Below are 27,929 nucleotides of genomic sequence, written 5' to 3'. Positions count from 1 at the left end.
AGACCAGGCAGCGGGTGACGGGGCCGCGGGGGTTTTCACGGGTGGTGTTTTTGAGGTGCCCGCTGATCGCCCTTGTCTTCCCGGTGGTGTTTGGGTGGCGAGCGCCGGCAGGGCCTGATCCTGCTGCGAGCGGCAGCGGCGGCTCAGGTGCTGGGAGGCGGCTGGCTCCGGTCGGCTGCTGCCCTGCGTCGGGTTACAAACCGGACCAAGAGCCCGAGGCCGGAGGGGCTGCGGGTGATCGGGGTGCCGGGTGCCAGGGTCCCATTAGCCGGCGTCGTCCGGGTTTCTGAAGAAAATAAGGGCTGTTGGAGTGAAAGGCGTTAAAAATCGGAGGGTGCTGAGGGGGCGAGAGCAGGGCACGGCCAGGCGGGGACGGGGGATTTTGTTCAGTGCCAGGCCGGGGGTAACCCCCATCTGCCTCCCCCAGCGGTCCCGTAAAACGGGGGTGAGGCGCCGTCCTCCTCCGAGCCCTCTGCTCTGGAAGCGCGTCCCGCCGCCGCAGGTCCGTGCGTGCCTGCCCCTGCGTACGTGACCTTTCCGAAGCCAGACCCCGAGGAGCGCGGGGAGCCGAAGGCCCATTAATTGGCGATAAAGGGCTTTGTTTGTCCTCCCGCCGCGCTGCCTGCGGCTTTATCGGAGGAGCTGAGCACACTCTGAAGTCACTCCAGGAGCTATCTTGGGTACTGTCCTTCCTGAGCAGAGATTGATAACAGCCTGGCGGTAAACATGGCAGAGAGCAAACGCCGGCCGGGAGCGAGGGGGACAGGCCCCCCGTGCCAGCGTCGCCCCTGCCGCCTGTGACCTCCGCGGTGCGGGGGGGACGGGGACAAAGTCTCCCACCCGAGAGCTGCAGGGCAGCGGGTGCGGAGGGTCCAGGCACCCCACCAGCAGCTGTAGCGGTGGGAAATTGCTTTTTAGGGGTCAAAGGAGAAGCGAGGCTTGAATCTGTCGCCGTTTCGGGAGCGGAGGTCCAAGCCGGGGGAGCGGGTAGCATCCTGGGGAGCAGTGGGGCGGAGGGGATGCGCGGGGAGCTGGGAACAAGTCCTGGCATGCAGGGCTCTGCTTTTTGGGACAAAAAATGAACAAACCCCAACCCCAGCTGTTAAAAATATACACCGATATTTGCGCGCTCGCCGTGCAATACAGCGAAATACGCGCACGCGCGCTCGGAAACGGCTGGATGGTGCTTGGGATCCTGTTTTTAACAAAATCTAGCTCGTGGGTTTTTTCTCCCCACAACCACCAAGTCATTGGTATGAACGTTCGCTGGGTGAGGCTGAAAATAGATGAGGAACTGCTGGCTTTGGGGTCAAAACAGGGGAAAACGGCAAATAAACGAAAAAGAAGTAAAGGACCACAGGGAAGGCGCCTTGCTAAAAATAAGCTTGAATTCTGAAGCCGAGCATAAATATTTTTCTTTCTTTGCCATAACATCGCCTGGTAGGCAGGGGAGTAGGCAGCCTCGGGTGTGACGGCAAGTTTTAAAACGAAACGTAATTTTTGATCTCCGAAATGAAATAATCCTAACGTGATGCTACGCGCTCGCGCTTCTGCTGGGGGGGCGGGGAGGGCGTCGCGGGGCTTGCAGCTCGTTTTCCTTCCCAAAAAAGAGACGGCGACCTGGGCTGCTCTTCTGCAGCGGAGCCTCTAGAAACGGTTTGGGGCTAGAAAGCAAAGTTTTAACTACAGTGTCAGTAAGCCCTGTGCTTCCCCTCCCCGGGGGCTGCTGCTGGCGTAAACCCAGCGTGATTTTTGTGGCCGAGCGGCGTGTCTTTCCCCCCCGACCTGCCGTCCTTTCTGGGGAGAGCAGCGGGGGCTTCAGGATGATGGATGAAACTTTCTGGACCGGCTGCGCCTTGTGGGACCCAACACCCTCCCCCTCCACCCGCCCCGTGACGAGATTTGCTCGATCGCTCCGATTTCCAGCCTGGCCGGCTTTGCAAAGGGTTAAGCGGGAGCCGGCGGGGGCGGCTGGCGTTGGGGAGGGTCCTGGCTGGGCCCCTGCCTGGGATGTGCTGAGCTCAGCGGTTTTGCAGGGCTGCAGGGAGAGGGGGCTGGGGAGGAGGAGGAGGAGGAGGAAGGGAGGAGATGTACGGGGAGGGGGGGGGAATGGGGGTGGCTCAGTGAGTGCCTCGGCGCACGTCGGGTACAAAGCGTGCCCCACGTATGCCGGGAGGGCCAAATTCCTGCCCCGTGGGGTAGCTGCCGCTGCCCATGGTGTAGTCCCCGTCTTCACGTCGGTTCCCAGCAGCTCCGTAGCCCAAAAAGCTGCTTTTAGGTAGATTTACACATTATTTCGGCAGGCGATCGCCGGCTAGGGTTGGCACAGAGGCTGGCGTGATCCTCCGTGTCCAAGCATTCACGTGGGGAATGTAACGAAAGGGCTGAGCTGGGGGGAGGCCGCCGTTTTCGGGGTGTCCCCTAAGTGCCTGCAGGGTGGGTGTCCTTTGCACCCTCTCTGGCCCCGTCCTCGGTCACCGGGTCCCCGGTGGTGGCAGGGGGTGACGGGCTACACGAGGGGTGACCCCCGCGCATCCTCCGCCACCGCGCCGAGCCCGTGGCCAGCTCTAAGAGGCGAGCTGAAGGCTGCGGGCTGGGTGGGACGCCGCGGCAGGTCGCGGCAGGTCCCGGCGTGCCGCCGGCCGGGCAGGTCTCCGCCGCAGCCAAACCTTTCGGGCCCGTCTCTCGTCCCCGGAACAAGCAGCTGCAGGCAGGCTGCCTGCCCGCGACGGTGCGGGAGTCGGGCGGAGAAACAAGGAACGTGCGGCCGAGGAGGACGGCGGACGGGTTTTGGCAGCCGAGATGCCGAGTGCCGGGTCGGCACCGTGCCGTTTGCAGGGTGGAGGCTGTGAAATTCATCTCCCCTTGGACGCTTTTGCCCCGTCCCAGGCAAAAGCCGGGAGCCGGTGTTTTGGGGGTGGAGGGGGGGGGGTTGCCGGGGTGCTGCCCCACACTCCCGCATCCTCGGCGTGGGGAGAGGCCCTCCTCGGCCGGGTGTTTTGGCCGGGCGGCAAGGCGAGCGCGTGCCTTGGCGCCGTCCCCGGCGCTGGGGCCGCGGCCAGCAGCGCGAGGAGCCGGGGAGGGGAGGCGCGAGCGAGGCTTGCGCGCCGGTACATAACGTTCTGCTGCGAGCACCCACAGGAAAACCAACCAGCAGCCCTGAACGGGGCTCTTTGTTCAGCTTGGTTTTTTTTTTTTTATTTATTTTCCCTCCTCTCCCCGCATCAACTTTTGCTCGCAGCTGACGGGTTCCCTTCTCCCCCCCCCGCCGCCGCCGCTCCGCTCCCAGCTGCAGCCTCCAAATCGCCCCCGAGCTGCTCGCCGAGCCCCCGGCGATGCAGCAGAGACCCCCCGAGCTGGGCGGGGGCGGGCGGGGGAACGGTGCTTCAAAACCCCGAGGAGGACTAGTTCCCGCCGGCTCTGCCCCACAGATCTGCAAAGCAGAAATAGGGCAGCTGGGGAGTTTCCAGCTGCCAGGGAAAACCTGCGTTTGGAGGAGGGGGAGTGCACGGTTGGGTTTTGTTTTTTTTTTTTTTATTTTACCGTGCAGCAAATCCCGCCGGTTTTCGCCGCCTTACATAAAGTGTTTACTGAGCGGGAGGAGGGAACGGCCAACAACATGTTTTTGCATTTGTAGTACTGTACAGGGTGAACTTTTCACTTCCTCTCAATGGCTCTCACACATGTGTCTATTTTGGTGCTGGGCACACATACAAACAAGCTATGTACGGCATGGAGCCGGGGCCGTTCCCTGCTCCTGCTCCGTCCAGCCACGAGCCCGGCATGCCGCAGAGAAACGGCTGGAAAACAAGGAATGGGAGGCGGGGGGGCGTGCCCCGGGCAAATCTGGCCCCGCCGTGTTTCGGGCCCTTCGGCACGCGCCGGGCTTGCGGGGAGATCTGGGCGATGCTTGAGCACTGCATCCCGGCGGCAGAGCCGCAGGCGCCGATTGCCCGGCGTCCCCAGAGGGCTGGCGGAGTGGAAAAGTTTCACGTCGAGCAGTAAAAAGGAAAAGCTCTTTCTGCATCTGATTACGCCGGTTGCAGCACGTAGGGTCGGCGAGTGGGTGGGACGCGGCGCGAGCGACGGGGGGCTCGGGGCGCTGCTGCGTGGTCGGCGGCAGAAGGCGCGCGGCTCCGTTCCCAAACCCCACGGTGTTTGTCTTGATACGGGGGGGGGTGTTTGGCAAGTTTGGCCAAGGTAAGTTTAGGTGGCTGGAGTAAGCAAGATTAAAAATAGATGATATAAAACAAACAAACAAGTTGACGATTGAAAGGCTCCCTTCTTTTCAAAATAACCCCATCTGGCATGGAGTTTTAATACCGAGTGCCATCGCGTTTAAAGCGATACTGGCCGAGGAGCTGCTTACTGCGCAGGAGGCCCCCGCAGAGCAGGGGCTGGCAGCCCTCCAGGACCGGGGAGGAGGTTTTCCGGGCCGTGCACGGGGGAGGCGGCGTGGGACGCGTCTTAGCTGAGCCGTAGCCTTACGTGAGAACGCCCGTACACGGTTTCAGAAACCGTAGAGCGAAATTTCCACGGGTGCGGAGCTGGAATCTGGGGCTGCATCTGCAGATCGGGGCTGGCTTTTGGGCGGCGTGTGGCTCTGGATCACGAAAAGCTGACTCCGATACTAGAACTAATTTATAAACAGAAACGAACGCAGAACTTTTTCCCCTTAGTTTCAGCTAACACAAATTGCTGGTGATATAACTAAGATGGGGATGGATTCAAATGAATCTGTTTCAATCCAGATGTGGCTGGACTGAAATAGTGAGTAAAAATAAAATCACCTCGTAAAATAAGATGTTGAAAATGGAAGAATTAGGCATCTGGAGCATTAAGTTGTACAATTGCTTAAGTACAGCGCAGAGCCTATCCCCCTGCTGGCTAGCAAAAACGTGGTGCTAAGGCTTTAATCAATGGAAAATTAACATGTTGAAATGGTTATGCCAGAAAATGGAAATCCAGTTCCCCTCAAGAACAGAAGAGAAGTAGAAACGAAAAACAAGATTATTAAAATGGATGGATTTAAATAAGGGTTTTCTGCTGGCAGAGTTAAACCAGGATTCAAATCTGATTTAAATCAATCCACTTTTGAGTGTAAAGCAAGTGTGGTTTGGTTCCTCTCAGAGGGTTCTTTTTAAATCGAACTTAAGTTGACCATCGTAACAGCCAAGCTGCCTCTGAGTTTCATTAAACCTCCTGTTACCTACCAAACAGCTGACTGTCTCTTTCACCAGAACCCCCCGGCACCACGCTTTGAAAAGATAAACCGTTTCAAGGACAGAATTATTTTATTATCGCAGAGCAATCTAATAATACACAATAGAGAGGAAAAAGAGTGTGGGGTATTAAAGATACAGCTTCTGCATTAGAGAGCGGTGTCCTACCAGCACTCGCTGTGCAGACGCAAGAGAAACAGCAACGGAGAGAAAACAGCTTCGGCGATACACGAGCTACCTCTGGAGAAAGCGTCGCCGCTTGCCCCCTCCCAACCGACTCGGGACGGTTCTCATCCTGTTCATCCCCCAAAACAACGGCTAGGGCTGAAGAGCGTTTCTGGCGGGGCGTCGTACCTCTGCTCTAAAGAGGCCCGGCTTGAGCGGCAAAGATGCAGGCTTCCCAGCCCGCGGATCAGCCGGCCCTTCGGCCACGCGCCGGGGAAAGGCCAGACTGAGTTACTGGGTTGCTTTCCCCCGCCACCACGCTGTTAAGTCTTCCCTCCTCTGGAAACAATAAGGTGATTCTCCGAGTTCTGTAAAACTGATCCTACCTTCTAAGTTACAGAAACTGAGCCCTGCCAGCCTGTAACGCTGCAGAGGACTTGAAGAATCCTGTCATTTCCATTTACTGGCAGCTTTATGGGGGATCCCCACTCTCAACTTAAAAAAAAAACCAAAAAGCCCAGTCCTGCCGATGCAGCTGTCAGCGTCCTGATAAATGGGGGTGTGTTTTGAAGCCAGGCCAGAGAATGTTTTTCTTCTGCTCCCTGACAGCAGCGATCCAGCCACGCTCAGCCCGAGGAGGGAGTGAATCCCAGGAGCTGCTCTATTGGCTTGTACCTCCACTCATCTGCCTCCAGCTCTTCCACCAGACCGGCTAGTTTTTCCATCCGTGCGACTTGTTGATCTGCGAGAAGTTCAAAGGTAACTCCGGTTTGCAATGACAGCGCAATTAAACCTTGCAATTAGATGCAAATTCCCAGCTGTCAAGGGGGAACGGAGTAGAACAAAACCCACCGAGCCGATTTGAATACAAACCCACTCTACACGACGCCCTATGCAAACGGCGAGACCTCGCCAGATCACAGGAGAAAGCGGGGACAGGCTTTTCTGCCCCGGCCGGCGCTGAATGTGTATTTACCCATCCCTGCCCGTGCCGTGTAAATTCAAGTCCTAACAGGGAAACACGAGGCCGATTAGTGTATGGGGGTGAAAAACAGGATGAAGCTCATTTCTTTAGCATAAATATTTATAGTGCAAAAGAACAGAGAAGTTCAGCGAGAGCTTGGTCAGCCCACGGTAGAGCTGGGTGCAGCGGGAGGAACTCCTCGTTGTAATGAAGGTCCTTTGAGGAGGACCTGGATGACTGTAGCAGAAAGGCTCCGCAATCAGAGCGTGCTAATGACACGAAGGTCCCCGCGGAGAGATGGGCTGCCTCCCTGGGGATCCCCAAGACAACTTGTTCCTCTCAGTTTTATTTAAAACCGGTTGTGCGTTGGGCACGCAGGCTCCATTTTCAATTAAATTAGCTGCGGTGGTAGAGAGATGAGAACAGCCCTTCTCTTGGCTCTGCTGGAAGTTTAAGAGAGCAGCGGCCTCTTGGAAAAACAGCCCAGTACGAGCCGACTTACTAGCAAGAGGCGTAACATAAAATGTACGTGATTTATGCTGACTGCAGCAGCGGGTGCTTCTAAGAGGGACTCTTCTCACTCCACCTCCTGCAAGCGAGTGCTTTTGGGAACCATCAAACAAACAAGCCAAAAAGTGATGACCTTGATTTTTTTTAAGCCTTTCCCCTTTCTTACAGGGAGGCGACGAGTGCTCCAAAAACCAGTTTCAAAGGCTGGTGCTTATCAGGGTGCCAGTCTGTGCAGCAGTCCCCGGTAGCTACAGCCACAGTAGCGCCAGAGCTGTGGAAACAATGGCTCTGAAGTTCAGCTTTGCTTTTCGCTTCAGAAACACAGGATCACGGCCTTGCAAGCTGCTGCACGCCCCCAGACCTCCTCCAGACAACCCTCGCCAGCGGAGGACAGGAAACCTCTCGGGTCTGAGACAACAACATGTGGAAGTACCCAAGAGGCGGGGATCAGAAAGGATGTGACCCTCAAGCAGCAGACGCGATCTGGTGCTGAGCTCTGCCCAAGGTCTTGAGAACGAAAGCTGCCGCGCAGTCAAGCCCATCGTTCAGTTACAGGCACCTGGGTGGCGGGCGAAGGCCCCAGGAGGGAAGGAGAAGTTCAAACAAGACGTAAGGCTCTTTCCTGGGGAGGCAGGGAGTGGAGTCAGCCCCGTCACGCCACGCCACGCCACGCCACGCACGCCACGCCAGGCACCTGCGTGTCCGTCTCCCGAGCGCCTCTGGAAACCTCGCTTGACCCTGCCAGTGTCACAAGGGCTCAGCAGAGAAACAAAGGTGGAATCAAGTGTCTCTTTGCCCGAGGCCAGAGAGACAGTCAGCGCTGGGCCAAGATCAGAGCGTGGGTGTTTCCTGCCCATAACCTCCTCTTCTGGCCTCACCTCTCGTGAAGGCAGCGCGGCACACAGCGATGGAAAAACAAGCTTCGAAAGGCACAGCCTGTTCCCACCCAGGCTGTGTGGGTTCCCGTCGCTTTGCATAGGGCTTGCAAAAGGACTCAATGATGGTCTGACTTAGCATTAATTCGCCAACTTAAAAGGCTATTCTGCTTTTTTGTGGTCGGCACCCGAGAACATGTCAGCCTTTTCTCTGCGCTCCCCTGCCATCTTCCCCGATCAACACGCAGTTAAAATAGATGGCGCTTTGGTGCTTACCGTGTTTCACTTGCTTTAATGTAGATGCAACCTGATAGCTGAAGACAGATTCACAGAGGAATCTTTCGGAGCCATCTGTAAACAGAAAAAGGGAGGTGGTTTAATCTGAGAGTTTTAAGACTGAGCAGCCTTAACCGAGTGCTGCCGACTTTCTATTTTTATGTTCGAGGTGTGGGTTTCCCCACGTGCCTCATTCCGACACTTTCCCCTGCGCCAAGCGTGCAGCGCTCCGGTTTCTGGCCCGTACGGCCCCGCGCTCAAATCCTGCACGGGGCTTTGGCTGGCTCCCGGTGCCACTGGGGAACGGCTGTGCTACCTGGGAGACATCCTGGCTGATACTCTGTTACATCCCCTCTGTCAAGCAATTTTAGTCCATTTGAAATAGAAGGTAAGCTAAGGAGAAGCCAGCTAATATTTTGGCAGTCTCCGATTCCCTCGGGGCTCAGACACTGGTGTCCTTATAATGCTTTATGATTTCCCACAGGCTTAGATCACAACCCCGCATAAAGGCTTTCAAATAATGTGTATCTTGCCATCTAAGTCAGTAATTGATCACACAACTGCCTGAGAAATAAAGCAGTCTGGAATACATAGCTAATTGTGTGCCAAGCACTGACATAGTTTATACTACTTCCTTCTAAAAAGACCCAAAATACCTAAGGGTTTATTTAAGAACAAGCGAGATGATAAAGTAACAATAAAAACCAGTCAGTTAGTGGGGATTTTTGAAGAGGAAACTGGTATGCAGCTACCCCACTAGTACCTGCCTGATGAAAGAATGGGTGTATCACCTTTTACCTCAGAAATTAAAAAGCTAACCTAAAGCTTCCTGCGACAGGGAGAGTGTTTAGTTGTTGCTGCCACCCAGAGCAGACGAACTGCCGTCTTACTGGTAAAGAGGTCAGCCCAAAGCAAAACCAATTAAAAGCTCCATGCCATAAAAACGAGAACAGGAGCAATTTCAAAGACTAAGGGTAGAAACAGACCCCTGACCCTGGAAAATCTAATCCAAAGCTGAACCCCAGGTAAGAGGGAAGAGTTGGAGTTTCGCCGTGCTCAGAGCATCCTCTCACACGCTGTTGAAATGCTGTGTTGGTGCTGCACTGTGCTATTTCCAAACATACCCTTCCCTCTCCTGCGACTCCCCAGCCTGGCTGTCCTGCCGAGTGGCTCTCAGGAGGAACAGCTGCCTGTCTTATTTGGTAACACGAAGTGCTTCATTATTTTAATTTGTTTTGAGGGCTCGTTAAGTTCTATGAGCAAGCTTTTAGTCATAATTACTTCAATAGACTGGCATATGGGCTCTAATGTGTAATAAAAACAGTCCTTAAACGACGTAGCGATCAGTTCCCAGCTGCCCTGTGCTGCCGTGTCACTTCTGAGCTGCAGGGCCACCCGAGCCTTCGTCCCGGCAACCCCAATGAACTTCAGGCTCACACAGTCAAGTGCACGGCATGGTGACATAGGAAGTTCAACGGGAGCAGACAGACAGACAGACCGACCGACCGACCCTGGCTTAACCCTGTCATCTGGAGGACCTGCCCTTCCTCCCTCACCCACAGCAGGGGCAGGGACGTGCAGCTGTGACGTGCCTGGGTCCTCCTTCAGGCAACCCCGACGAAGCGAGTGGCAGGGCTCGGGCACCCAAACGCAAGACACCACGCTGGATCAGAGCCCTTACCCTCTCCAGGCGGCCCTGGAGAAACGCCCTGACAAGAGTGAGCCCAAAAGGGGAAAGTGCTCAGCCTCGAAGGATTAAAAGAGAGGTCTAGTCCTGATTTATCCTCTCGCAGACCTCTGCGGCAAGGTTTTAACTTGGGTCGAGGGCAAAAGCAAGCCTTACGTTTCCTGGCCAGCAGGGATACAAGCTGCCTCCTGTACTAGCCCAGTCAAATCCAACCCCAGAACGTGTTTTGCCAAGAATAATACTCCTGCCTCAGCTATCTTTACAGTAATTCCTGCCAGACATCAAAGGATTAGCTAACAATGAGCAATTAACACCGTCATGTTCCCTTTCAGGTAGATCGCTTCCTCGTCTGAAGTGTTGTCACGGAGCTGAAAAACAGGTGACTGCCAGAAAAATCACTTCCTCATGAACAACTGGTGGGAGAGCCGGGGTTGCTCGGGACCTACCCAAGCCCCGGTGCTTCCTTCCTCCCTCCAGCTTTTGCCAGCTAAAGTCCAAAAAGGCAGCGGGGCGCCAAGCTCGGCAACTCCCTTGCAGGGCTGCCTGCGCACCAGGAGGAGCGGGGAAGGAGAAGGGTGGGAGCAATCACCTTCCAGCATCTCCCCGGCTCCTTTGGGGTAAGTGAAGAGGGCTTTTCGGGGCGGCGCCAGGTCCGAAACGCTGAACCCCGATCCTGTTACAGAGCTGCCGCTGACTCCGCCGGCTGAAGAGGATGAGGAAGAGGCTGCCATTTCACCCCGTCCCAGCCTGGAAGAACAAAAAGGGAGCAAAGCGGAGTTAGGAAGGGCGTCTCGGAGTTTCCCAGGGCACAAAGCCAGTGACCGCACATGTATCTGATGGCAGATGAAGGCGGCGAGGTCCCGGAAGAGCCAGCGAGGACAGCTTTGGGCTGCCGCCCCTGCTCTGTGGCTCCGCAGCCTCAAAGCGCTGGTGGTTCGAGGCTGCCCTGCATGCGTGGGAGAGGCTGCCTGCGCTCGCTGCCTGCGCCCGCTGCGGGGATGGGTGCAATTAGCTGTCGCACCACGCGGTGGCACCCAGAAACTGAAGGTAACCCACGCTCTGACCCCTCGGACAAGGGGGCCTGGGAATTCAGCGGGACAATCGGAGCGTGCATAAAAATAACCTGGCACAGGTCGCTGGCCTGAATTCACTGGCCTTCAGCTGCCTGGCGCTTTTCCCGCTCTCCAGGGTCATAAAAAGACTTTATTTTTCCTTTTTTTTGCCTTGTTTCCAGGAGCACAAACACAGAAAAAGTCCTGCTGCCTCATAAAACCTGGAAGCCCGCAGAACTGCCAGTTCCAGTGCCGTATCCTGCACGAAGCCACGCTGCGCCTAATTTGCAGCAACTGTTCTCTGCATTGCTCCAGATGCGCTTTTGCTTTTAGAACGCTGCATTGGACCTAAACCAGCAGCGGCTGAGCATCCGTCTGCCTGTACGGCATCAGCCCTTGCATACCCTTTCCTCAGCCTTGTTTTTAAGAGGTATTGGCTGCACGTTTGTCATGACAGAGTACTTAAAACTTGTCACATACCTCTCTGATGGTAAAAAAGCTGTCACTTGGCACTTGTGACAGCACTTGCTACTCCTCCAAACCACTTATAAGCACTTCCCAATTATCCTGCCCATTTAATACATTTCTATTATCCTACCTATTTAATACAGTTCTGCAGACACTTTAGGCTATGCAGACAGTGCCTCTGGAAAGCACTCACGGATTTAGTGGAGAAAATGGGTTTTTAAAAGGCTGTCACAATTAGGAATTGCATGTTCATTCATAGCTAAGCTCAAGGTTGTTTCATTTACTGCGTGCAATACAAAACAGCACAGCAGCTCGCAGGAGGCTGGGGGCTTACGGGCTGCGAAGGCAAATGCCTGGATAAAACAAACCTTTAATATGGCTACGATACGTCCAGCAACACCTTCCTCAACAAACCCGGGCGGGCCCGGCTCCCCGCTCGTGAGGGAAGCGAGATGACGTTTTGCGCTGAAACGATGCCGACCGGGGCTCGCAAACCTGGCGGATTCCTAGGTAGAGCTGCAGGATTTTTATTTTAAACAGGCAGAGGCAAACGCAGAGGAGGGGGACGGCAGGCCAGGACGATGCCTGCACCTCCACCGCCATTGCCTCAGGCCTGAGGCGCCGGCCATCTTGGGGGGGGACGGACGCGACGAGGAACGGACGGTGGGGCTGCCAGTACTGCGCATGCGCCGCGGTGCCTCCTGCCCATACTCCCGCCGGAGGGGGGGCAGCAGCCTCGGCAGCGCCACGGCGCCTGCGCCGCGCGCCCCAACCCTGACGCCTCCGCCACGCCCTCCCAGGCTCCGCCCCTCCCCGCCCTCTCCCGCCATGGCCCCTCCCCGGCTTCCGTAGCGAGCTGCTTCCCGGTGAGTGAGGCCCCCGGGGCCGGCCTCTCCCCCCCGCTCCGGTTCAGCCGAGCGCCTTTCTCCTCCCGGGCCGCCTCCCTCCCGCTCCCGGGGCGCGCCGGCCTCTCCGAACCTCACCTGGGCGCCCGGACGGCTTGGCGCAGGCGGCGCGCGTGATCGCGCTCGCGGTGCATGCTGGGGCGGGCGGGCGCGCGGCGCGCGCGGCTCCTTCCCGCTTCCGGCGGGGGTGGGGCGGTAACCGTTGGCAACGGCTGCGGCGGCCGTTAACCCGCGGGGGCTGAGGCGAGCGGCCGCCCCTGGCAGGGCCGCGGGCTGGGGTGGGAAATCCCGCGGCTCCCGGGGCCTTCTTCAGGGCTGTAAAGCTGGCGGTGCCTTAAAGCGTAGGGGCCTGCCGGTTCCCAGCCCTCAGCGCCCTGGAGAGGCTTGCTCGGTGTGGGCGGCGGCGGTGGTGGTGAGGCCTGGCGGGGCTGTTGTGCCCTGGCTGCCGCTCACCCTGCGTCTCCCGCCGGAGCCTGGCCCAATCCTGCACCGGGGCTGCGGCCCCAGCTGCTTTGTATCCTCTTCACGGGCACGCCAGCGGTAGCGTCGCTCTTGCTGCGTGTGTGTCGAGCCGAGGCCCTCGTCAGGCTTTGCTAGCGTGGTGGGGCACGGTCACGCCGGAGTTTTCAGAAGGCCTGTATCAAGTAACTGTGATACCAGCCCTGCAATTTAAAAAAAAAAAAAAAAAGAGGAAAAAAAGCCTGAGTGGAAACAAAAAAGCCTGAGTGGAAACAAAAAACCCCGCAACAACGGTGTGTGTTTTCATGGCTTATTCTGTCTTCCTCTGCGTACGGTTCACATCCACACTTCTTTCCTTGAACTGCAGGAATGCCTTTTTATTTAAATGTCAGTTCTGGTGGTTGTAAGTCATTTCAGAAGGTGGGGATTTAATTGAAGGGAAAAGCATTAACCTTCTGAACCTCGTGTCACTCTATATAATAAATGCAGCTTAGGATAAATGCATCTTCAAAGGCAAGCTCTTCATTTTTTCCTGTCAGGTTCTGTTGTAGTGGACAGGTAAACCTTCTGAAGAAGGTGAATTTTTTTGGTGGAGGCTTTGTTTTCTGAGCAACAGAAATTTCTGTTTTAAAAACAGGGCGAACTGAGATATCCAACATTAACGATTTCAGCGGACGCAGAGATTTAAGTACCGAAGATGTGAAGTCTCTGGCAGATGACTGCCGGTTCTTTGCTTTTTGCGCCATTAAACGTTCTCCGCCGTAAAAAGTTCAACTCGGCGCCCCACGTTTCTAGTATCGTTTGGAACGACGCGGGGTAGCGTAGGACTTGTGCGCGCATGCCTCAGGCTTACCACGGTGCTCTGAGGTGGGGGGCAGGAGGTGTGACCGCTTACGGCAGCCAGCGCCGACCCCTCGGAGCGCTTTGTTTCCCTTCCCCAGCCGCTTCCCGAGCGGATCCGGGGAACTGGGTTTGCTTTTGAAAAGCTCCTTTTGGGCCTCTGAGAAACTAACGGAGAACGACAGGTATTTTGAGAGAGGTGGGTGTTGTAGGGGAATCCTTGCAAGAGGCTGGGGTCTCTCTTTGTCTGCAGCTATGGGAAATAACGAGGTGAAACTGTTCAGAATCCCGAACGGGGCTGAAACGGCACGTTGACTGAGGCCGCAGTGAGTTTTAGCTAAAACCTGTGAGTTTCAGGGAGAGCGGTGATCAGTCGCTGACCTCCTTGCAAGGGCAAAAAACCTGATGCTTCGTTACGTATCTTACATTGCTTAAATTTCCCGTTTTTACTTGATTGTGCTTTATGAGCTGACAAAGGGTATACTTGTAAGTTCTCATAAAATTAGTCTTGGAATGGGTGACGTAAGGTTTGAGAAGGTATTGCCTTTCTGAAGTCTCTCGTAAACACGCATAGAAGGAGTTATTGCTCTTCTGGAGGTACAGACCTCGCTCTTCACTGCTGAGCGCCTCAGAGCTCCCCTGATGCCTCTTACAAATTATCCACGAGGAAACATAGAAATTTACCTTTCCTTGGCATAAGTTAGCAAAGCGGTCTTTGTTTTTGCATTAGGAGGAGGAGCAGGATGGACGTTCTGCGGCCCACCCTGATAAGGATCGGGGGCGAGTGTACAGGAAGAATCTCATTCAAGAGCAGGCCTACCAGCACGAGGAGGAGGAGGATTTCTGTGCAGGTAAAGAGTGCCGTGCGAGGGGTGACCGTGGTGCTGTCAGGATGTGCTGCAGGTGAAAGCGTCGACACTGGGGACCCAGGGAGCTCTTGGTGTCGTCTCTGATGTCTTTATGTGCACAAGGACCTGCCCGTGCGGTGGAGTGAGATGTTCAAGAGGGAGAAAAATGCTTTGGATTGGTCCCTGATGATCCTGCTGGCCAAAGAGGGGGCGTAATCCCAGTTACCTAATGTGGGTTTGGGTGACTGTGCTGCTGACTGTCAGTTTGCTTGCTGGCCGTGAAAGATCTCCGGTAAAAGGGGAAAACAAATTAACTCTGTAGATCTGTTTTCCCCAGGTTCCTGAAGTGCCTTTCTTTTCGGTAGTGTGATTATTTGCAGATACGGCAGGAGTGGAAGCTGCTCGCTAAACATCCTCTGTCCTTGCAATGTTTGCCCCATGATGAACTGCCCTCTTATAATGTGGCTTTTGGAAGGTGTTACCTATTTGGGGGGCAAAATTCTTCCTGTTCCGATGTATTTTACTTTATCTTTCTGCCTGTATGTTTGTTGTAGTTCTGTGTGAGTTGTGGGCGCAGAAAAGCTCACCTGTTATTTCTCCAATGGAAAGGGTTGTGGCTGTTGTGTCCTCTTTCTCTTTCCACCCTGCCTTTCCATAGATTGAACAGAACTTTAATAAGCTGCTTACCACACAAATTCGTCCCTGTATGTGTTGGAGAGGAGATAGAAACCATGGCCTCTTTCTGGAAGTCATGTTTGGTCCTAACAGGCATGACTGAATGGCCCGCGGATGAAAGGCGTGTCTATTCCTCCGTGCCGAGGGTGTGAGAATTCCTCTGTTTTTCCAAAACACTGTACCTGAACCCTTGAACCAAAACTATCCTCACCTTTTATTTGTATTCTTCTGCGACTTTAAATTCCTGCTCGGGTCTCTGAATGGGCTGGTGGCTTCCACCCTGCCAGGAGAAGAGACGGTTCCCACTGGGTAGTTGCACAACTTCCAGCTGAGAGAAAACCTGGGCTGTAACTACTGCTTTCCTACGCCTCCCAGCCCGGTGGATTTAGAAGCAGTCATTATGTTTTCCAGAGCTGGTAGTAAGGTGAAATAAAAAGCAGTTAGCCACAGTGGAGGGGAGTCCATTTCTTCCTTTATTTAACCTTGGGAGAAGGCAACTGTGAGACTATTGTCCTACATAAAGCACTGCCAGACTTTACAGAGGTTGTACAAGGTCTGTTGTCTTTTTTTCTGGTAGGCCCCAGTGACTGCGCAGACGAACCCTGTGATGCCTTTGTGGTGGAAGAGACTGAGAAAGGCTTCCAGTGCAGAGTGGAGGTTCCCAGCCTGTTATACAAGTGAGCCTGTGTGTTTCTGGTTTATTTGAGTTGCCGCCGGCTGAGGAAGCGGTTGAGCGAAGAATATTGGGTTTTTTGAGGTCAGGGTTAAGTGCCGGATCTCCGAAATGTATTCCGTGATGTGGACGTGGATTTTAGCATTTGGGAAGGGAAAATTGGCAATGCCTTTCTAGTGCAGTTGTGCCACGCTTGACTCCTAGCCTTCCCTGTGACAGAGACAGCAGGTGGTGCTTTCTTGCTGGCAGGAGAGTTTTTGAGCATCTCTTCACTTGAACATAAAAGCGTCAGGGAGGGTGGCAGAAGGGGAGGAAGAACTGGGGCGAGCAGCCTGGCAGGGGGAGTTTGTGAAAGCTTTGAGAGAAAGTACACATGACTGGAATTGACTGTTGACTCCAGTCTGATGTTTACTGGGAAGCCTGTAGTGTTCAAAGCTTTATCTAGTTATTTTTGACAGTTTTCTTGGTTGAATAGTTTTACTGAAATGTAGAGAAGGAAAAGTGTTCTGTTGTGTATTTGGATGCTGGCAAATGACTACCTTGAGCAAAGCAAAAAGCAGAAAAAGAGCCCTGAGTTCTTTGTCAGCTGGGGTAATGGGAAAAAGGGATAACCCAGCTGACGAATAAGCTGTGGCTGGATGTGCTGGGCAGAGCTGTCATGGACCTACTGACTTATTTTAGCTTAAGCCAGTTGTGAGTCACGGCTCAACATCATCCCGTGGTCCTGGGCTGGTCACGCGCGGAGTCTCGGGAGTAACCTCCGTGCCTGGACCGGGTCCTGTGCGTGGAACTGAGTGCGTGCATCCCTCTAGCACGGAGATACCGAGGCTGAGGGGACCCGGCTGCCTGGAGCCAGCTCGGAGCCTGGTTCGTCTGTGGCACGGTTCATCTGCTGCCTGGACACACTTGATGGAGAGTGGCCCAGCGACCCTGTGTGAGTGACTCTCTTGCACTTTTGTGCCTCCAGGTACATCATTGGGAAGAAAGGGGAAACCAAGAAGAGACTAGAAACAGAGACTCGAACCTCCATCAGCATTCCCAAGCCTGGAGCGGAAGGACAAATTGGTGAGTTTAACATGAACAAAATGGGTGTTCTCTCGTCGGCTCTTGCACAGACACGATTTGAGTGCGGAGGGGGTATAGGAGGTGTTTTTCCTTTAATTCCTGCTTCTGACATGGCCCTGACTCTGTGGCCCTGGGAAGGTCACTTTGCTTTTCTCCTGAGTTTATTTTTTCTGTCTATAAATCCTTATAAAGCAGTGTAACGTTTTTGGGGGAAAAACAAATCTGTTTTAAGCCTATGAGTAGTCTCACTGAAGTCACTTCTGGGCCTTAAATGACTGGCTTGAGAACTCTGGGCCTGAATGTGCTGGATTTTTTTTTGTTTTGTTTTTAAAATAATACCATTTCCGTTAATAAGAAAGTGTAATATACATCCAGAAAAAGTTACCGTGTTGTATATTTATGCACGAAATAAACTTCAGCATCTGCTTTAATATGAGAAGCATTTTGATGACATTGCTGCCTTTCTGGTGTTGTCACTTGATCCTGATAGCGAGAGCGGGCTTTCTTGTACTGTATGTTCCTTCTCATCACTTCCAGTGACTTAAAAAGAAAGGAGGCGTTGCTCATAAGGGCTGGCCCTTGCGGGTTTCTGCCTGAGTGGATATCCAGAGGGCCCCTTACGCATGCTCCGGTGGTAATTGGCACGGTGTGCAGTTGCGTTCGTGACAGAGCTGTGAGGAGTAAGTGACGGGGGGATCCAGCCGTGGTGCTGCACAGGAACGTGGCAGTACTTGTCGAGAAGTGGGTCTTGACTTCTTCCTGAGAACCGTGAAGGACTATTAGGAAGGTTGAGAGATGTTGAAAACATGTAATAATAGGAAGCCAAGAAAATTTTGCTCCTTGCAGTTCTTTCCTTTCAAGCTCAAGTGTTCTCTGTTTGGTGCCTTGAAGTGCATGCACAAATGATACAGGCCATCTTGATCTTTGATAGATTTTCTTTCCTTTTTCACTTTGACTGCCTTTATGAAAACTTGAAATAATGCTCTAGAAATCTGAAGAGCCGCTGAAATGGCAGACTCTTAGTTATTGTTTTTTAGGCACTCAGAGGTGACTTTCTTGAGAGCAGAGGGATACTTTTGATGGCATCATCCTGTCTTTACAGAGGAAAGCACAGCCGTGTCAGGCATTTTAAGTCAAGCGGGGAGTCTGGCAAGATTTCTCTCTGCATGGTTGGGGGTTTTACTTCCTAACGCTTCTTCAGTGAGCCTGGGGCTAACAGCAGAGAGATGCTGTTGTGCAGGTTTTTCTAATTCCCTCCTGGCATCTCCTGGGTGAAATGTTCTTACCTTCACAATATCCTCCAATACTGGTATTTTAAAGTGCACGGATAAGTGTCGTGTAAAATCATGATCCATTTAATTACTCTTTATTTTGCATGGGCATGGGTGTCGGTAGTCTCACTGTAGCTTCACAGAAACCAGACAGGTACCGCTTTGTTTCCTTGTAGTGATTACAGGGCAGCATCGCAGCGGTGTCATCTCTGCCCGAACGCGGATCGATGTTCTCCTGGACAGCTTCCGTAAGAAGCAGCCCTTCACACACTTCCTGTCCTTCGCTCTCAACCAGCCCGCCATCCAGGAGAAGTTCCTGCAGTTCAAGGAGGAAGTGTTGGAGAAATGCTCAAAGGTAAAGATCCACATAGGAATTAAAATCAAGTGGAAGCCCTTCAGCAGAGTGCCATTTCATTTATTGAGATAGCTTTTTGGCATTTATCTTGAAGGCCTTATTCTATTCTATTTCCTAGGAATGTATTTTTAACAGGCCTTTTACTTAAGTTGGCGGATCTGCTGTGAATTTATTGAGTGCTGTTGTGAAATCTTCTGGAAAGTGGAGTGGCTTACTTAGTAAATTGTTAGTAAAATACTTTGTTCTCCTTAGAGATTTTCCTAGGTGGGAGGATATCTAAGATTCAAAAGAGGGTTGGAGTTTTTTTGGTGGAGTTTTTTGTTTTTAATAGGAAAGCCACTAAATAATGTAGTGGACCTTTCTACATGTTATATGATTTCTGCATAACTGTGAAACCAGGTAGGAATTCACAAGTTTGCTGCTGCTTCTATTTCACTTTTCTTTTGGTTACTGACAGTGAAGGAAGATGGGTGCCATTACTGGGGCTGAGCGAGAAATGACTTGGTAGCACATGCCATCCTGCAAATCTAATTGCTCCCCTTCTTCCTCATGAGATTTTGTGCTGGCCGTCCCTCCTACTTGGCTTCAGATCGTGCATTGATAGCAGCAGGAAATAGTTAGGCATAAGGAAATGAGGAACAGGATGATGTGAAAGCTGTGTATTCCCTGGTTTCTTTTAGCATGCTTCTAGTTTGACAGAAGTGGTATGTCAATGCACAGGGCCAGGCTGAGGAGAGGGAATGGTATTATTAAATTGCCGTGTCCTCCGAGTCTGCTGGCAGGACATCTCTAGGCAAGAGAGAAGAGTTCCTCTCTGTGGCCACTGCAGGTTAGATTGCATACACACAGCAGGGTTTTGTGGGCTGATACTCTTGCCTTCGTGTCCGTCACTTCTGCTTGTGCCTTTCAAAGGGGAAAATATAATCTTGCAGATAGCACAGCCTAAGAAGTTTAGTTTCCTATGTCTTCATGCTATGGATGTGAATTATCTGATATCTGGGGAGATACGAGTTCTTGCTCAAGTTTTCGTGGTCACTTGCATGTCAATTGTCTCATCTCCAAGAGCGGAACTGAGCTGGCTTTGTAGTCTTGTCTTTCCTGGCAGTTCTGATTTAAGTCCCTCATCTCCGCCCAGCTGCCTATTTGCATGACGTCTTAGGAGCTTTCTATTGCTCAGGTTTCCACTTGATGTTAAATACAACTGAAATTGGCCAACAGACCCAGGGATTAGCAACCAGCGCAATGCTGTGAGCACCCTTTCCTCGGGCTAGGAGGATATCACTGGCTTGATCGTCTATCCCCATTAGCCAGTGGCAGCTACCTTTATTAAAGCTTACCTTTATTAAAGGAAAGCGCTGAAGACAGGGGGTGGAAACATTAGCCTGAGAAAGTGTTGGTTGGACAGAGAGTGCCGGACCTCGGGCTGGTGTCAGTGGTGGCCTGGCTCCCTCTGTTGGTTTCTAGTTCCAGTCCTTGTGCGAGGACACACCAAAGTTACAGGGAGAGAAGCGGCTCTTCGAGGGGCCGGTAGCTTCAGCACGGGGCTCTGGTAGTGGCTGTTCATGCCGTTGGCCCTGACTGAGACCGCTGCTTTCAGTCTGGTGTTTCTCTTGCCCTTTATCGCCTTCTACCTGGGCTTATGGCTGTTACAGTCCTTTCACTTGATCTCCCTCAAGATCTGGCCCTGCTCTGCTTGAAGCCTTGGCATCCTGGACTCCGCTTATCTGATCCACCTCCTCCCTCTAGCTGTCTGCCAACAGGTCCTGTGGATCTCTCTTGTCCCTCCCCGTGGACAGCAAACCCAGACCTGCCTGATGTGCAGGGCAGTAACCTCAGTGTCACCCCATACGTCTTGCTGGGTTCTGGCTTCCAGGCTGCCTCAGTGTCAGGCGAATCCTTTCAGTGTCATATCTCTAAGATGTGGCCTCTTTTATTCATCTTTGCAGCTAATGCTGTCGTTCATGCTCTCATCCAGTGTCTTTAATCCTGCAGCACACTGGCCTCACACAAGACTAGCTCTTCTCCTTGCAGAGGGGTCATTTTTCCTGCCTGCTGGTTTGGTTGCATCTCTGTAGCCCTTCATTGGCCCAGCCTCAGTTGGTGTTCTTACTTGCTCTCCAGACCCCTCCTGATCTTGTCTCTGTCACATTGTTTCTCTTGCTCACTCTTAAGTATCAGTTTGCATCCCTGGGTAGGCAATGAGGTCTGCCATCCACTTAGAAATATGTTCATAAATTTGTCTTGGTGCTTTCCCCGGTGTTGTCAGTCACATTCAGAAGGAGCTGCCTGGGAACGTCTGCAAACCTTCACGTGCTCCTTGTCCTAGAAAGCTGCAGAAACCCAAGCTTGGTCAGAGGAGTGCTGAGACCACTGCTGACCAGGCTAGTCATGTTAATTTTTCATCCTCTTGCCTGACCTTCTGTCTCTCCCACAGTTTTTGTTCTGTGTCTGGACAGCACTGAGTCCTGTAAGGCTCTGCTTCATGGTCAGGGATCCTACAGCGTGGATGTGGACGTGGGAACACATTTCAGCCTAACAGCTACTTCTGGCTTTCAGTAACATCAGGCTTGAACTCTACTCAGAACCAGCACCCAGGCATGAATCCTCCTAATACCAGTAATAGCACTATCTTTGAGAGAGTGCGGCACTCGAGACATAGCATGCCTTTTGCTGCTGCCGAGTCATCAAGGTGCTTTCGGGAATCTCCCAAAACGGCGGCAGCTGAAGCTACCCTACATCAGGACACATCTATATGGGTGGAGGCAGAAGGTCTGGGGCTGTAGTTCCTGCTCTCCACGCTGTGTGGGCGCAAGGTGCCCTGGCCTGGAAGCTGCGGGGTCATGTTAGCACTGCTCGGTGCCCTGTGCCTCTCAGGAGGGCCTGAAATGTTTCTGGTACTGCTTACATCAGCTCTGGAGTTTCCATTTTTAGTTTGAAATGTAGAATTTGGTCAGTAGCAGGTATTTGGGGGTTTGCATATGTATAGCCTAGGAATATATGGTACTTTATTTTTCTCCCCTTCCTTCTCCTGGTATTAGCAAAAGGGTTTCTAGATATATTGCTGCCTGTTAGTTCAAGGAGTATATTGCAGCCCCGTATCTCTCTCAATCACTCCACCAGCCGGTAATGCCACTCTAATACCACTTTATCTCACAGCAGGGTCTGCTAGAAAGCACATCAGTAATGAAAAACAGTAATTCAAAACTGTGCCTCACAGAGCAATAAGAGAGCTTATAGATTTGTCCAAAGCAACGGGATTTCTCAGGATACTTGGAGAAATCTGAATAGGTTTCAGTGACAGAAGCGGTGCGCTTCTCTTCCTGTCGCAATTTGCTGGTGCGAAACATTGCAGAATTAGGTAAACTCCAGTCTTTGAATGAAGCTCGGCAATAACGGTAAGGAAGGGAAAGGACCAGGTGTGCGTGTGTGAGGATTTCGTCTGGCCATTGAGCATTTGTGAGGGACTCTCTTTCTCTCCGAAGCAGTTACCACGACAACCATTCATTTACATTTTATAGCAGAGGATTCTGTTGGCGGGTATATGCTTTCTAACTTTTGTGTGTGTGTGTCTTTAAGACCTTTTATAAGATGAACCTTGTGTTGAAATACGGAACGCTTCAGGTGTCAGTCACGCTATTGTATGGTCAGGGCTGCCAGGCAATGGAGCAGGGCCGAGGGGAGGCTCTTTTGAGGCTAATTTAATATGAATACGGGGAGGTGGCTCACCTGGACAGGCTCATTACTGATGTGGTGCAGTGGGAGGTCCGGATGACTGGATGACCTTGGAAGTCTCCTCGCACAGTCACGTAAGTGTCGGAGTGAGGAGGACTGAAACGTCTGTCTGAGTATGCAGGTGGAAAAGGGAAGAGATTTCACAGTCATATTGCCGTGAAGAATCACAGTTGGGTCTTTCAGAGCTGTGCAAACGCAGCATTTGCAGTCTTAACAGGCTGCAGATGTAGCATGGAAAAGAAATGATTGCTGTAATATATGGCAACCTGTAAATATCAAACATTGCTAATGAGATATTATATCTCAGAGTGGAAGGGACAGAAAGTGGGAGGGGTTTTTCAGCCTGCAGCTCTTCAGTCAGTTCTGAGGAAATGCTGTTTTTCTGGCTCGCTCCTTTGTTTGTGGATCAGGATGGGAGAGGGCATATAGCTGGCATGCAGTATCCTGCTATTAAGAAAAAACCCCAAAACATAAAGCTGTCTGCAAACATTGGAAGCTCTTAAGACAGTAGAGAGGACACAGCCAGGGGGGAAGAGCGAAGGAGTTTGATCCTTTGCCTTGTCATGTAGGAGGCCTGAAGTGTGTTGTGGTCTAGGGTTTCCCTACTACAGGGCCTTAGATTTGGAGGAACAGCGTGCTTGGGCTTTGCAAAGAGAGGTGAAGACTCCACATAAACCCCTTTCTGTGTTCCTTCTAAAGGAGGAGAGCAAAGGTAGAAGTCTAAGTAGCAGGAGGGAGGAAAAAAAAGAAGTTTTAAGGCTGAGTGGAAATGAGTTGGTTTTTTGACCATGACAGGGCAGTGTCAGGGAGAGGCATAAGCTAAAATGGACAGTCATCACATACGGATGGTGCGTAAAGGCGATATTCTTCCCGCCTCTCAGTACATCCTTAGAGAACCCAAGTTTGAACAGCAGATTTTCAGAGAGACGGTAGAGTCTGTTTTATGTGTTTGTATCTGCCAGCGAGTTCCTGCAAATACGCTTCTTTCAGATTCCCCTGCAGAATATGGGGATTCCCTGCTGTGACACCTCGCCTCCCCTAATCTGGTGCTCTGCTTTCGTTAGGGCTGGAAGCCACTGCTTGCCACAAGCCACTGCGGCTTGTGCTATGAGGAGTGCTCACCTTCCACTGCACAGGGGAGAAAACCGGTGAAAGAGGAGCTTGTCACCGAAAGGCACTCGGAGAGCATGGCTTAGATCCCGGTGGATCCCTCTGCCCATCTCTGATGCTGAATCTCACTCCTCACTCCTGCTTTTATGGTTGTAGCTTACCTTGAGAGGGTTCCTTAGGTATTTGGAAGATGTCCATAAAGCCCCAAAATCAAAACGTTGACAAGATCACGTCTCTTGGGCTCGTCCTCCCTGGAGGAGGATGTGATTTTTCCTTAGCAGTAGTTATGAACACGTATTTCTAGGCTCTGCATTTCTGTTGTCGGGCCCTGCTGGTCAGGTTGCAGAGGATGGATACCACTGGACAGGACAGCTTCCTGTGAGGCAACACAGAGGTTACTGATAGCATATCATAATCTGGGATTAGAGTAAGTGGGTTCAAGCTTTTCTGCATCTTGGCGAGCAGTATCCAGCCATGAAGGGCTGCTAAGACGCCCGCAGAAATATTGCCTGTTCCAGGGAGAGCTACCTCTGACGTAGCATCTATTTTATGCGTGGGAAAAGTGGGATTCTGCCGGCCTGTGAAAGAGTAGGGGTGTAAGCAGGGTTTTTTGGAGCTGTCTGAAATACTAGGGAGTAAATCAGGAAGATTATCTAGGTCTTGGCCTGCCCACTGTGCACTGCTCTTCCCTGCTAATCTCCCCAGCAGCGGTAGCGTGGCTTGTGGAGGTGACGTGCCATCACTTTGTCAGCTATCAGCCCACACTCAGGTGTTGGGAAGCTCAGGGGAAAACACTGCTTTTGGGGCAGGTTGATGTTTACAGTACAAATCGTGCTGGGGCAGAAAATGAGGGTAGGGCTTTTGCTTTTTGACCTGTGAACTACTTTCTGGTTACTGTACATCATCTGTGTGCACTGTGGGAGTGACATCAGCTGGTTGTCCATGGCAAGGATAAATCGAACTTTCTGCCAGTTTCTGTTACCCAAGCTATTGTTTTGTGATGGGCCAAATATTCTCTGGCTATGGATACCACTGGAGAAAAAAGGCTGACGGAGAGAAATCATGTCCTGTCATGCATGTTAACAGCAGGATGAATTAAAGGAAGCCGCAAGGCTTTTACCGCAGAGAGGGGAAGGTGGGGAGAAGTGAGATGGAGCCGTCCCTCTTTCCTCTGCTCCTGACGTGCCTGACGTAGTTAGTCTGTGCTTGTTTCAGGCTGCTGCACGGTGCTGAGGTTTGCAGCATGCTTTGCCACTACTAGCATGGTACGATTTGGGGTTTCAGTCAGCAATAAAGTAATTAGCAGCAGTGGAAGGTATGTACATGCTCTCTCTCTTCTGGGGACCACCATGCTTTGCCAGCCTGCGGCTGCTGGAGCAAGCCCCCAGCCTCCGTGTTGCAGGCTGGCTCATCTCTCGTCCAGCCCAATAGCACCGCTGTAAAGAAGAGTATAGATGTTGTCATTAGACATGAAAAATGCTCAGTGAGATGTGGGGCATTAAACTCTGACGGGCTGAGATACTGCAGTGTTTAAACATCTGAAAGGTTTTATTTCAAACTCTGAAGCACAGCTAGAAACTTCAAAGCTGTCATTCTCAGTCGGTGGACTTTTTTCAGACGGAGAAAGGCTTCAGTGGCTTGGCAAGTGGTGTTGGCTTCTTCTGGAGTTAAAAGTGGAGGTTATTTAATGTGCTGATGGGAAATGGCCACTAAGTGGAAATAATTGTTTTAATATGGATGTGTTAACCATCCTCGAGGTATTTTTATGAATATCCTACAACAAAAGAGCATGTTTTTTAAAGCTGAATGTAACCACTGCTCCACCTGGGAACAGTTCTTCCCCAGCAACAACACGTAGCTCTTCTTATAAAGGGAATTTAAACTTAATTCATCTTGGCAAACTATAGGGCACATGGGAACAAGAAAAATGTAATTATCAGAGCTGGTATTAGCTGTGCTTGTGTTGTGAGGTGCAACCTGTGTTTAGACAGGATTTAGGGACCATTTTGAGCTTGTCACTACAGCTGGTTCCAGCTTTATTGCACAAAAAATGGACTTAACTCGGGTTTTAAATCTGTGCTGACTTGTGTTGCGTTCATTGCTGATGGCAGCTGCTGCTTTGACAGCTGTGGAAGTCTCCTCTCAAAATCCCGTACAAGTGAGTGCTGCTGTTCCTGGGTCCTGAGTTAGAGCCTGTTGTAACGAGCTTCCAGGCTGCTGTTTAGCAGCTCCGATGAAAAGGCAGGCAGGGAGCGTGCGTGCGTGCGGTGCAGGGCTGTGCCTCGCCTGCCAGGCTGAGCTTGCTTGCAAAGCCTGTGAAATTCTGTTTCTTGTTTCAACTTCGAGTCACTACCACCCCGACCAGTGATGCAGAGATAAAAGGTTTGATGCCGGTGGCTTGGTACCTTTCCTCTGTAGTATTTATCCCTCTGGTGGAGGGGGGTGTGTGGGGGGGTGTGTGTGAGATAAGACACCTATATATGATTGATTGATTTGTAGGATCACGGGGTCAGCAGCAGCCTGTTCCAGAACCCTGCAAAGCTTCACCTGACTCTTGGGACGCTGGTACTTCTGAACGAACAAGAGATCCAGAAAGCGTGTGACCTCCTACAGCGATGCAAAGAGGACTTTGTGGAGTAAGTGATAAAAAAGGGATGTCATCACCAAGGACTTGAGTGGGGGAAAAGCAGCAAGCTGCTTTGACAAGCAGCTTTTTGCAGCTCAATAGTCTATCTCAACTCTAGAAATTTAGAAAAAGGCTGGAACATTTCAAATGGGAGCAGAAGAAATCACCAAGCAGTCACAAAGAGTCTAACAGCATCTTGCAGCTCAGCTCAAACCCTCAGCATTCCCTGAAAACCTGCTCTACTCATTTCTTTTTCTCACTTACCTCCCCGTTATTTTTGCGTGAGCAATTTTTGCTGTTGTCCGCTGCCTGCTGCAGAGGGAGGGACGAGCTCCATTACCTTCGCGCGTTGCCTGCAGCGGGCTCTGGCACGCTGCTTCCCTCCCGCCTCAGAGCAGATGCTGAGGTGTCCTTGACACGCATTTCTTGATGCGGGGAGCTGTGTGCAGGGAAGCCAGCATGAGCCGTGTGAGTAATCAGTCTGAAGCATTCAGTGCTGCTCCAGGACCGGGGCTTTCTTGCTTGCCTGTTAACACTGAGCTGCAGATGTTAAGGCTTTAACTGTAAATGTGGTTGAATGACACTGTGATTAGCTTATCTCTGTTGAGCTTAGAAATTGGAGATGGCCTGAGGGATTGGTTTATTTATTTCTGCAAAGCTTTTGCACATAGAGCATGGATCCTTGATATTTATTTATTTATTTATTTATTGCCTCAGTGCATGAAGAATTAGCCACGCTGTGCCAGCTAAAATCTGTGGGAATTAATGCATGGCCAAAATTCATACCTCTGCCTTTAAAATGATGGCTCCAGTTGTTCAGCTGTTGAACAGAAATGCAAGTGCGTTTCCAGGGGGAGGCTCTGCCCGCAGTGTTTGGAAAGTGCCAGCTTCCTCATAAGTGAATTGAACTGAGGCAGAGAAATTCTTTACTCTCCATTTCCTTTAGTGGAGGGGGAATCAACACCTGAATGTAACCTTTAGGTTATTTCCCCTGCCACACCCAAATAAATATACTTTGAAAATTAATTTAGGCTCCCTTCCACCCACATAAACCTTCATTAGCGTTCATTTACTTCTCTAAATGCAGGCAGTGCCATGTGAAGGTAGATGTGCCCTTTTCGACCCTTTTTAGAATACGTGGCCTTTAGCGCTCTCGGTGTGATGTGCACGACAGTACACTTGTGCTGTTTTCCTCCCAGTAAACATGCTGGAAGGGGAAATTGCGCTGTCCTTACTCCACCTGGGGAAGCTTTGCTGAGAATCTCAAAGGCAGTCTCTCGGGCAAGCTGAACAGAAGCGAGCAAGGTTAGAGCAAAGTCACGCTCACACTGTTAACTTGTGTTTATTACTTCTGCCTGCCCAGACACTCCCTGTACTTTCCACGAGACCTCGGCGTTAAATGAGACAACGGCACTTACTCACAGGGAGCTTTCGCTGTGGCGCCCTGCCTCCCTGTGATGTTCTGGTGGTAAAGGCAAGGAGGCGGCGTGTTTGGAAGCAGATACACTTCACAGTGTGTTTGCAGGTGTGGGAGTGCATATTATATCCTGCACACATTTTCGGTTTTGCCTTCCTGCAAGGATAGCTGGAGCTGATTTTAAAACAGCTCTATTTACTTCCAGCATTTGTGAGTGGATGTTGAAATGTACTTAAAACTGCATTCTGCATCGAGTACTTTTCCCAGTGAAAATCAACGAGCTGGAGACTTTGTGTCACGATCGCTCTCTTCGCAGGGAAGGCAGGAGCTTCTCTGGAATGAGAACTTGTACCATTTTACTGCTGGTGGGTTTTCTGAAATGTAAATGGAGATCTCCACGTTGAGATGGCCTGTGAACACTAACAAGTTGACTTAATGCGTGTCTAAAACACTGAACGTATGAGTTTAAATGTTTTTATGCTATTTCTTGAGATGATGAGACAATAGCAGCTGTAGCCTTTCGAGCTTTAGAAATTAGGGAGCCTTTTTTGTGTTGGGTTTTTTTCAGTGCAAACAACCTGAAAGATATGGGAAAGAAAAGAACTCCTCAGTGGAGTTCACTGCCCCCATATGGTCTGTGTAGCATTTAAGTCCTGCTTAACCTCAAAGTTGTGTTTAACTATAGCAAAAAATGTATTTTATGTCATTCCCTTAGTAAAACCAAGTATTTAGCA

At 51.6% G+C, this 27,929-nt stretch overlaps 2 protein-coding genes across 3 annotated transcripts in view; one reads left to right on the top strand and one right to left on the bottom strand.

Annotated features, from left to right (window-relative positions):
• Positions 1-5,275: 5,275 nt before the first annotated feature.
• ANAPC16 (anaphase promoting complex subunit 16) lies at positions 5,276-12,261 on the bottom strand. Of its 2 annotated transcripts, none has more exons than XM_050898934.1 (4): positions 12,203-12,261; positions 10,289-10,446; positions 8,013-8,087; positions 5,276-6,129 (listed from the first exon to the last, which is right to left on the bottom strand). In XM_050898934.1, exons 1-4 carry the CDS (start codon positions 12,256-12,258, stop codon positions 6,014-6,016), a joined length of 405 nt encoding a protein of 134 aa, XP_050754891.1. In that variant the 5' UTR covers positions 12,259-12,261; the 3' UTR covers positions 5,276-6,013. The 2 variants fall into 2 exon arrangements, with proteins under 2 accessions (XP_050754891.1, XP_050754892.1); XM_050898935.1 differs by lacking the exon at positions 12,203-12,261 and adding an exon at positions 11,588-11,766.
• A 1,899-nt stretch (positions 12,262-14,160) lies between these two features.
• Positions 14,161-27,929, top strand: part of ASCC1 (activating signal cointegrator 1 complex subunit 1) — a 36,771-nt gene continuing 23,002 nt past the window's right edge. Inside the window, 6 exon segments of the mRNA XM_050898933.1 lie at positions 14,161-14,197; positions 14,200-14,274; positions 15,524-15,623; positions 16,587-16,684; positions 18,132-18,310; positions 25,652-25,788. Coding sequence (XP_050754890.1) covers positions 14,167-14,197; positions 14,200-14,274; positions 15,524-15,623; positions 16,587-16,684; positions 18,132-18,310; positions 25,652-25,788 — 620 coding nt within the window. The 5' untranslated portion in view covers positions 14,161-14,166.

The sequence above is a fragment of the Gymnogyps californianus genome, chromosome 6 (genome assembly GCF_018139145.2).
Source record: "Gymnogyps californianus isolate 813 chromosome 6, ASM1813914v2, whole genome shotgun sequence".
Lineage (NCBI taxonomy): Eukaryota > Metazoa > Chordata > Aves > Accipitriformes > Cathartidae > Gymnogyps > Gymnogyps californianus.
The sequence above is the reverse complement of the archived record's forward strand: the minus strand, read 5'-3'. Positions and strand labels throughout refer to the sequence as shown.